General features: G+C 41.8%; 1 protein-coding gene across 1 annotated transcript in view; it reads left to right on the top strand.

Annotated features, from left to right (window-relative positions):
- Nucleotides 1-1,487: 1,487 nt before the first annotated feature.
- The window catches only part of Cd38 (CD38 molecule), a 48,603-nt gene continuing 39,444 nt past the window's right edge, over nt 1,488-10,646 (top strand). Inside the window, exon 1 of the mRNA XM_046423826.2 lies at nt 1,488-1,855. Within this exon, the coding sequence (XP_046279782.1) occupies nt 1,602-1,855 (254 nt within the window). The 5' untranslated portion in view covers nt 1,488-1,601. The remainder of the gene's footprint in view (nt 1,856-10,646) is intronic.

The following is a 10,646-nucleotide window of genomic DNA, read 5'->3' as shown; positions in this document are numbered from 1 at the left end:
ACATCTCCAACTTAATACATCTAAACGAAATTCTCCATCCGTGCCTTCTTCCCAAAGCCGAATCTACTTCACCCCAGTTTCCCTATCACTAGACAGAGCAACACTGTCCCTCCTCTGGTCAGTTACTCGGACTAAAAATCCCAGAGGCATCCTTGACTCCTCTCCTTCTGGCAGATGCCATAGTCAGTCCATCAGCAAATCCTCTTGCCTTCAACCTCTAGTCACACTAGTCACACTCTAATTTTTTTTTTTCCTTTGCCCCTCTGTTACTTCTCTCATGGTCAAAGTTATCATAATTGGTCTCCATATTTCTCATCCCTTCCCTCCTTTTCAATGTATTCTCAGTACCAAAGCTAGATTGCACCTTTAAAAGATCCTACCAGATAAAGTCACTCAGTGACCACTAATGGATTAAAAGTAAAATGCCCAGTTCATAGAATCCTTTACCCTGTCCTACAGAACCACAGATGACCCGGCTCCCCGCTACCCTCTGAACTTCTCTCCTATTTTCTTTCCCTCACCCTCTAGTCTAGCTACAATGACCATCCTTGCTGCTCCTGGAACAGGTCAAGGGTCTTTCTGCCTCAGAGCCTTTGCATCGGTCATTCTCTCTGCCTAGAAAGCATTTGCCCCATGGAAATTCTGGGGCACAGTCCTTCACATGAGTCTGTGTTTAAGGGCACAGATATACAACTGAGGAAGAAGCAGCAGGTAAGGTCAGTCGATTACTTTTAGACTTGGAATGGAGTCAGATACCAACCCAAGCACAAGCCATGGACTATGAAATTGCATCTCCTTGGCAGCCTCATGGAGCAGGGGGATCATAGCCTGCAATTACTGACTACTTCCCATGTGCCAGGCATGGTGCTAAACACACAGGAAATACTAACTTGCTTAATACTCATAACAACTCTGTGAAGTAAATACTCCTATTATCACCGTTTTACATCCAAAAAGTTACTTACAGGGTAAGTAATTTGCCCCAGTTACTCAACTAAGGCTGGTTGGGAAACTAAAGCTTAGTCACTGAGATTGCTTGAGAAAAGGCACAGACTCTGTTGGGCCTTTAAAGGTGACGGAGCAGGTATTTGTTGGAGATAAGAAGTAGAGGTAGGGTAATCACTCCCAGGGAGAAGGCATTGTGTGAACACAGAACAGTCCATAAAAACCCTTCATGTGTAGAGACAATACCTTTATTTATTCTATGTGGTGCCTTCACACTTCAGGAAGTATACACAGCTCAAGTGTGAAGGGAAAGGTTGATAGAAGGTGCTGGTCAAGGAGTGTAAGGCCACACTCTGTTATTCAGGCATCTGCAGAGGGTAACCGTGTCAGCGATGTTCCTCTTCGGAGATTTAGAGTCTGGTTCAACAGCTCAGGAGTCTGGAAGCCAGAGGCTAAAGTGGTTGACATCTTATTGGTCCAGCCACCCACCCGCGGAACTTTGAAGCAGGGGATTGGGGTGGAAAAGGAAGCCGAGAAGAGACAAGTGAAAGCACAGGGGGAGGTGCAGTCTCAGACCGGCCACATTCTCCTCTCTTCCTGCCCAGCCTCCAGCTGGCCTCTCCTTCAGCTTAGCTCAGCCGCCTGCATTCAGCCCAATGTCCAGCTACGAATTCAGCCCCGTGAGGTCAGGGGAGGAACCCTGCTGCCAGATCTCTAAGAAAGCCCTGGTTGGTTTCGGCGTCGGGCTGCTGGTGGTGAGCCTCGCGGTGGTGGTCGCGGTCGTGGTCCTGAAGGTGCGCTCGCCACCTGAGCTCTTGGAGTGGCACGGGCGTGGCACCACCAGCCACTTTTCCGAGATCGTCCTGGGACGATGCTTCACTTACACTCAACTCATCCGGCCGGAGCTGAGGTGAGTTGGCATCTGAGAGCACCGCGGGACACCGCGCGCTGCAGGGCGCGGCGGGACACGGTGAGGCACCGCTGGAGACAGCGCGGGCGCGACGTGGTGGGGCTCCCCGCGGGGCACAGCTGGTCACCGCGCGCGGGGGAGCTGTCCAGATTGCTCGAAACAAAGCATCCTCTGTAGCGGATCAGCTGAGAGCCGTGGGGCAGTGCCCAGGAGGATTCCGGGCTGACGGCTCCAGGGGCCCCTGCAGGAGCGCTGGCCTCGGGCTCAGTGTGCCCGGCGAGGGCGCGCGGCTCCTTGGCCTGACCCTCTCAGCTGGAGAACTGGCAGAGGGGCCCGCATCCCGGGCTAGGGTCCCCGAGCCCCGGCCCTTGCCGGGCTGCCGCCCTCCCTGGGTCCCAGCGCTGCTGCAGGGACCGAGAGTTAACTCGCAGGCGCAGGGAGTTGCTGACACTTTCATCTTGGCTCCGAGTTTCCGTCAGGCCCCTTTGTCGGGTAAGTGCCCCGGCTGGGTACCGGCAACACCTGGTTAAGTGGTTGATGGAGCCTGCCGCGAAAGAGGAGGGCGTCAGAAGGATCAGACCGCTGAAAGCACTTTTATTCCTTTATATGAAACAACACTCAACTCTTTCGCGCCCCGAGATGCACGTGGCCATTAAACACAGCAAAAACTGTCAACTTTAAAAACGGAGACATTACTTATAAAGTAAGGTGCATCATCAGCTCGGGAATCTGTACAGACCCTTGGAAATGCCACTCAGACGGTTCATTGTGCCTAGCTGCTAACCTCTCTTAAAGGGAAGCACTTTTCAAATTTCTATTTCTAGAGCTTGGTTTTCCTCCGTAGAACCAATGTTTAAAAGTTGTATGGAAAGTGGAAGGAGACGCACGCATGGGGCGTTGCTCTGGGTACTGGAGAGGGCAGAATTCCTCCTTCCCCCGGGGGACCCCAACTCAGTGCAGGAGGGTGAGAGTGCGCACAGCAGATCAAAAGTTTGAAGCGCAAATTGTTCATGTGTACAGACAAAGATCCCGTTAGGTGCTTTATTTACAGATAATTAAATGCTTTGTTGAAAGAGAAACTAGAAATTGAGGCTTTCCTTCAGGTTGCACTTTAACAGCATTAATTAAATCAAGTAAATCCAACCTGAATATTGACCTAAAGTAATCTAATTTTTAATTGCATCTATTTTTTAGAGAGAGAGAGAGAGAGAGAGAGAGAGAGAGAGAGAGAATTTTTTTAATGTGACAGATAATAAGAGGCATAATATTTATTTTTTAGTTTTCAGTGGACACAACATCTTTATTTTTTTTATGTGGTGCTGAGGATGGAACCCAGCGCCCCATGCATGCCAGGCGAGCGCGTTACCGCTTGAGCCACATCCCCAGCCTCAAATTGCATATTAATTTAAGAGTTAAAAGAATTTTGGTTGTTCAATTATCTTCAGCAAATCCATACTATTGCTTAGATGAGCACATCCGTGTAGCAAGATAGATTCACATGAAAATTGCATGGCTTGTAATGTTGTCAGAATATGTGAGATATATATATATATATATATATATATATATATATATATATATATATATTTGTTCAGAATAGCCATATATGTATATGTATATGTATTCAGCTAAATATTAATAAATTAGTATTTATTTAAATCATAATCCAGTTTGAAAGTATCAGAATACACATTTAAAAATTATTTATTTATTCTAATTTGTTATATATGATGGCAGAATGCAATTCATTTCATATTACACATATAGAGTATGATTTTTCAAGTCATTGATTGTACATAAAGTATTTCCACACCATTCTATCTTCATACATGTACTTAGGGTATTGATATCTAACTCATTCCACTAGCTTTCTTACCCCCATGTCCCCTTCTTTCCCCTCCCTCCCCTTTGCCCTATCTAAAGTTCCACCATTCCTTCCATACTCTCCCCCATCATCATTATGAATCAGCATTCTCATATCAAAGAAGACATTTGGGCTTTGGTTTTTTAGGATTGGCTTACTTCACTTAGCATTATATTCTACAACTTCATCCATTTGCCTGCAAATGCCATGATTTTATTCTCTCTCTCTTTTTTAATATTTATTTTTCAATTGTAGTTGAACACAATACCTTTATTTTGTTTATTTATTTTTTGTGGTGCTGAGGATCAAACCCAGGGCCTCGCACATGCTAGGCGAGCGCTCTACTGCTGAGCCATAAACCCAGGCCCTGGTTTTATTCTCTTTTAATGCTGAGTAATATTTTATATATATACCAAAGTTTCCCTATCCATTCATCTACTGAAGGGCATCTGGGTTGATTCCACAATTTAGCTATTGTGAGTTGTGCTGCTATAAACATTGTCCCCGTAGTATGCTGTTTTTAAGTTCTTTGGGTATAAACCAAGGAGTGGGATAGCTGGGTCAAATGGTGGTTCCATTCCAAGTTTTTCAAGGAATCTCCATACTGCTTTCCAGATTTGGCTGCACAGATTTCAGTCCCACCAGCAATGTATGAGGGTTCCTTTTCCCCACATCCTCGCCAATACTTCTTGTTGTTTGTATTCTTGATAGCTGCCATCAAAATACACTTTTAATTCGGATTCTAATTTTAATTCTCACCTGCTACTATTTTGGTAAGCATCCTTCCAAACATCTCCTCTGTACAAACTCACATACACACAAACACAATTTTGTATAAATGGATTAATAGTAATAAGGTGCTTACTGTGTGCCAGGCACTTAAAAAATTTAATTGTTCAATCCTTTACAACTATGTGGAGTAGTTCCTATTTTATCTCCATTTTACAGGGTAAGTTGCCCCAAATTAGATTCTAGGGACTGAACTCTTGGCCACTGACCTGTACTGTCCACACAGGTTCCATTGGTAGAGTGCATGTATGATTTACTGTCTAGAGACTTTTGAAGTGGAAAGGGGATGTCAACTAATAAGCATGCTGAGTTCATGAGCTTTAGCCAGAACGGAGAATCACCTTGTCCTTGGTTATATTAAAAACATAAGCTCTGGAATCACACTGCTTGGGTTGAAACCTTGGCTCTCTCACACTGTGATCTTGGAAAAGTTACCCAATTGGTGCCATGGTGTTCTCAGCTACAAAAATGAAAATCTGAATGAGGGGACTCACCACATAGATAAAATGTGACAGATAATAAGAGGCATAATCTTGTCCTATAATAAGTGCTTAGGATGTCATTGTTTTGGAAATGCAACATCTCAAGCACCTTTTCACAGCAATAAATATAGACCAAGGCTGTTTAAAATGGGTGCCTTGTGTTATGTATTTGTGTTACAATCCAGTAAATCAATCCTTCAATGATAGAATGTATTTTGTTTCTATTTTGTTACATTCTTCTTTTTAAATTTTTTTTTTAGTTATACATGGTCACGATACTTTATTTTGTTTATATATTTTTATGTGATGCTAAGGATCGAACCCAGTGCTTCACATGTGCAAGGCGAGCGCTCTACCACTGAGCCACAATTCCAGCCCAACCCTTGGTCTCAAAGATTTTTTAATGTCAATATATATAGGTCAACCTCATTCTTTTTAACATCGAATCATATCTGTATGGTGATATAATCATTTCCATTCAACAGAAAATTAGTCAGTTTCCAATTTTTAAATCCATTGATTCATTCATTCACTCAACAATTATTTGTTGAGCATTTACTGTGTTGTAGGCAGTGATCTAGCCACTGCTGATACAGGAGTGAATGCCATCACAGAGGCTTTGTTCTGCTTGGGAGAAACATGTTCCAGTGAGCATCTTCGTGAGTCTACCTTTGTGTACAGTTTGGAGTGTCTGTAAGACACATTCCTAGTGATAGATTTGTTTGGTTTAAAGGGAAATTCATGCAGATTTTATATTTGTAATTGTTTTCAAATTTCAGGTATTTCCAAATTCCCTCCAAAACAGGAGTACATTTTACAATCCCACATCCACCTGTCAGACGGCGTGCTTTCCCCAAATCTCTTCATTGCTGAGTATTTTCAACTTTTTAATTATGAGAAAAATAGCATCTGATTGTTCTTTGATTGTTCTTTGATTTGATTTGAGTCTAGGCATCTTGTAGCATTTGTACTTTTATACTTTTCTTGTACATTCCTATTCAACCTGTGGTCATTTCTGTTGAGTTGCTTCTTTATCTGGCCCTATGGGAATTCCTTATATGTAGTAGGTAATATTTATATTACCTACACACATGTGCACACACCACTCATTGTCTTAGAGCCACCCAGGAGCACATTTTATTGGCAGCACCCTGGGCTTCATTACGACCTTGATGCCATTTCTGATTTTGTATTCGTGTACCAGGAAAGATTGGGATTGACAGTTTTGTTTTCACACCTAGTAAATCCTAACTTAGAAACATTTGCTCTTGATTCTGCTTGAAGTCAAGAAGGCTTTCCTCTCTTTGTTTCCATTTAAAATGTTTTATTTTATTTTTTTTTAAACTACACCATGAAGTGCCATTGAGATGTCCAGACAATGTTGGCCAAACAATGTCTAGAAAATATGGAGCATGTCACAAATTTGCGTGTCACCCTGTGGCGAGGTCCTGCTGCTCTTCTCTACATGGTTCCTCCACATCCACCTGGTGGGCACTCATGGTTCCTTGGAGACCTTTCTTCTTTTGCCTGCTACCCAGCATCTGTGCTAATGCTATAGTGTGCTAGTCAGGGTGTCCAGAGAAACAGAAATAGGATGTGACAAAATAAGAGAGAGGTTTTAAGAAATTGGCTTGTTGCGATTGTCAAAGCTGACAATCCAAAAATCTCTGTGTTGGGCCAGCAGGCTGGAGATCCAGGAAGAATTGATGTTGCAGCTTGAGTTTGAAGGAAGTCTCTTGCAGTATTTCCCCTTTTCACTTGGGACCTCAGCCTTTTTCTTAAGACTTTCCACTGATTAGATGAGGCCCACATCATGGAGGATTATGTGCTTTAAAACAGGTCTATTAATTTAAATGTTATCTCATCTTTAAAATACCTCACAGCAGCAACCAGATGTATTTGACCAAATGCTGGATACTGTGGCCTAGTCAACACTTAAACTTAATCATCATACACATGTTTTTTTTTTTTTTAGTTGAATAGTATATCAGTTTATTTTTTATTTTTTTTAATTGGTTGTTCAAAACATTACAAAGCTCATGACATATCATCTTCCATACATTTGATTCAAGTGGGTTATGAACTCCCATTTTTTACCCCAAATACAAGTTGCAGAATCACATCGGTTACACATCCACATTTTTACATAATACCATATTAATGACTGTTGTATTCTGCTACCTTTCCTATCCCCTACTATCCCCCCTCCCCTTCATACACATGTTTTAATTTTTCGTATTTTATTTCCAGGTGTTATTTTCTGTATTGGTCCCAGTAGTCACCAGGTCAGCACAGATTCAAGGGGAAAGGAACAAATTCTACCCTTCAATGGCTGGGGGGTGGGTAACATGAACCCTGTGCCTGGCTTTAACCCTCCACATTTTTATGTGAGCCTTTTGTTGTCATTTCCTTCTGGTCTTTTTGTTTTTTTTTTTGTTTTGTTTTGTTTTTTTTTTTTTTTTTGCTCCTCTGATGTGTCTGTTGCTCTATTTTGCGATCTTCTATTAACTAGATTTACAATGATAAAAATCCAACACACGCCTCCTGCAATACAACCTTGTTGAGTTTAGGAATTTTTGGTCAGAGATATCTTTGGAGGACCCAGAATAGTGCCTAGAATGTAATAAGTGCTATTTAGTTGAATCAAGTGAATGGCAGACAAGCCAGTATATTAATACATAATACAAACCAATCCATAATAAATATGCCTCCCTGATGAACTTTTCAATATCATTATCCTCAAATCCATCAACTTCTGTTTTAGGATAAAGACTGTTAATTTGGCTTTCATGGAGTAGCTTCTTGGGATTCTTTACAGGTTGTAGGCATTTAACTCATTGCCTGTTCATTTTCTTTGGCTATTCTTTTTTTTTTTTTTTTTTTTTTTTAAGAACTTCCTATCATCTACAAATCTCATATTCCACCAGTCTGGTTTATTCTATTTCCTGCTGGGGACTGAACCCAAGGCCTTGTGCATGGGGAGCACACTGTGCCCTGAGCCGGGCTGCCAGCCCCTGCTGGTCTTTAGCATGGTAGATGGGCACTGAGGCTGGTCCTTGGTTATGAAGCTGAGCTTCTTCCAGATGGATCAGGTCTGCGTGAGAGTCGGACTCAGGGGATGTGGGAGGAGCCTGGGGGTGGGGGGACCTGCAGTGGTGGAGGGGTTCTGCAGGAGGGAATAGAGAGCCAGCACCCAGAGGCAGAGGGGCCTCTAGCGAGGTACCTGGACAGCGTCCCTTCAGTTCCACGGATCTTCCTGTCTTGGTGAAGGACAAGTCCAAGTCCCTGTGGACGAGGACTTGCGGCCCTGAGGAAGGCTGTGGACTGCAGGCTGCCTGGGCAGGAGTGCAGAGATGGGAGCAGGCGTTTCCCTGACAGCGCTCTCCATCACCAGCCCAAGACGGGTGGGCGGGGACCTGAAGGAGGGAGGCCAGATGCCCCAGTGGCCTAGCAGGTGGCTCATCATATTACAGTCCACCCCCCCACCCCTCCCCCAGCTTTTGTTTCTTTGTTTTGAGGTGCAGAGGATCAAACCCAGGAGTGCTAGGCAAGCCCTCCACCTGAGCCACTGTCCCGACCCCTGTTAGTGTCTTAGCAGAAGCTGCTAGACTGAGCCCTCCTATGTCCTTCTCAGGTCTCTTGAAGGTGAACATGAACAGTGAAAGGTTTAGAGAAAACTCTTCTTGCTTGTTCCCTATCTTCTAATGATCCCTTCTGGGCCCATGTTGGCTCTCTTAACCAATTCCTTTATTTTCATGTGACAATTTTTAAAGATTCTCTTTCAATTTTGCTTCTCCTTCCTCTTCAAAATTTCCAGCCTTTCTCAGAGGTAATCTCCAATTTTACTTCCCCATGCCTCCCATTTTAATGACTTGAGCATTTTATTAAGGTCTACTCAGTAAAATTTATGAGCACAAAATGAAAAATTCATACAAACAATTGGAAATTCTAGAGACAAAATTCCAGAGCCAAAATAAATCTGTGATCTTTATAAGTTAATTGTCTCAGTTATGTTATTATGATGACAGAATGTTGATTAATGCAGCTTAACTATAAGAAGTTAAGAATGTCAGCCAAATTTGCCGGGTTCATCACAATTTGAAATCATTTTATAAAGTATAAATTTCAAAAAAAATTAAGATCATCGCTTTCACAACATATAGAATCAATACACACTAAAGATGTATTAATTTATGAGGGGATTAGTAAAATAATAAATTCAATTCAAAGAACATTTTGAAGCACTAAATATTCATAATTATTTAAAAAAAAGTATATTAGACTTAATATTGGTATATTAGCTAGGTTTAGAACTGGTTAATTTTCTACAGAAACTTTGGAAATATCTCTTTTTTTAATCTTACAAAAATTATTTGCATCTCTAAAAGATAATATCTATAGGTTAGCATCTAACTTCATAAGGTTTGCGCTATTAATTAATAGTAAACAGTAATTGAAAACAAATATATATTCTCTCATATAATTAATTATTAAGTAAATCTGTCAAATAATATATTAGTCCATTTTCTGTTACTATAATGAAATATCTGATATAGGGTAGTGTATAAAGAAAAGAGGTTTATTTGGCTCATAGTTTGGAGGTTTAAGAGCCTGGTGCCTGCTGCTGCTGGGTTCTGTGAAGACCTTCTGACTACATCACAGCATGGCAGGTGGCATCATAAGGGTGGGATCAAGAGTGGAAGAGATCTCATAGTGAAACAGGAAGCCAGAGACCAGAGAGCATCCAGGCTTCGTCTTTTTGTAGTAAACTGTAGTCATAGAAACAGACTCATCCCAAGGGACCACCATTAGTCCTTCCTGGGGGTAGTGCCCTTCTGCTAGGCCTCCCTTACCTCTTGAGGGTCCTACCACTTCAACACTACCACATGGAGGACCAGATTTCCAGCACATGGCCCTCTGGGATGCACATTCAAACCACAGTAGCATACCAGGATCACACCAAAAGGACACACTGCCCATCTTTTTTGCCTTCCTTCTAACTTTTAAGTATTTTTGTAACTTTTTTTTCAATAAATACAATCTTCCCTCATTTTCATGGAGGATTGGTTCCAGGGTCCTACAAGGATATCCAAATTAACAGATGCTGAAGAATAAAGTGGTGTAGTATTTGCATGTAACCCATTCACATTGCCTTTTATACTTTAGGTCATCTCTAGATTGCTTATATTACCTAATACAATATAAATGCTACATAATAGTTGCTATACTGTATAGTTAAGAGAATGATAACAAAAAAAGTGTATGTGTCTGGCACCGACACAATTTAAGATATTTTCACTATGCTGTTGGTTGAGTCCACAGGTATGCAACCCACAGATACAGAGAGCCAACTGTACTTATTGAGCTCCTATTGTCTCATAAACTCTTCTAGATCTTGGAAACATAGTAGTGAACAAAACATAGTGAATTCTTAGAATTTGTGGAAACTTATCTTCTCAAAAGGAGAGACATTGAACAAAACAAGAAAATACGTGGTAGGGCAGGTGGGAGAGAGTAGCTAGGGATGTTTGAAATTTTAAGTATGGTAGTAAAATAAGGAAGGCTTCACTGGAAGGTGGTATTTTAGCAAAGACCTAAAGAAAGAGGCAGAGAAGAACCTAAAACGTCTATGGAGTATATCCCAGGTAAAGATAGT

Source organism: Marmota monax, unplaced genomic scaffold (genome assembly GCF_021218885.2).
Source record: "Marmota monax isolate L192 unplaced genomic scaffold, Marmota_monax_Labrador192_F-V1.1 WCK01_AAM20220418_F8-fsc00009, whole genome shotgun sequence".
NCBI classification, from domain to species: Eukaryota; Metazoa; Chordata; class Mammalia; order Rodentia; family Sciuridae; genus Marmota; species Marmota monax.
This window is presented reverse-complemented; position numbering and strand designations above follow the sequence as displayed.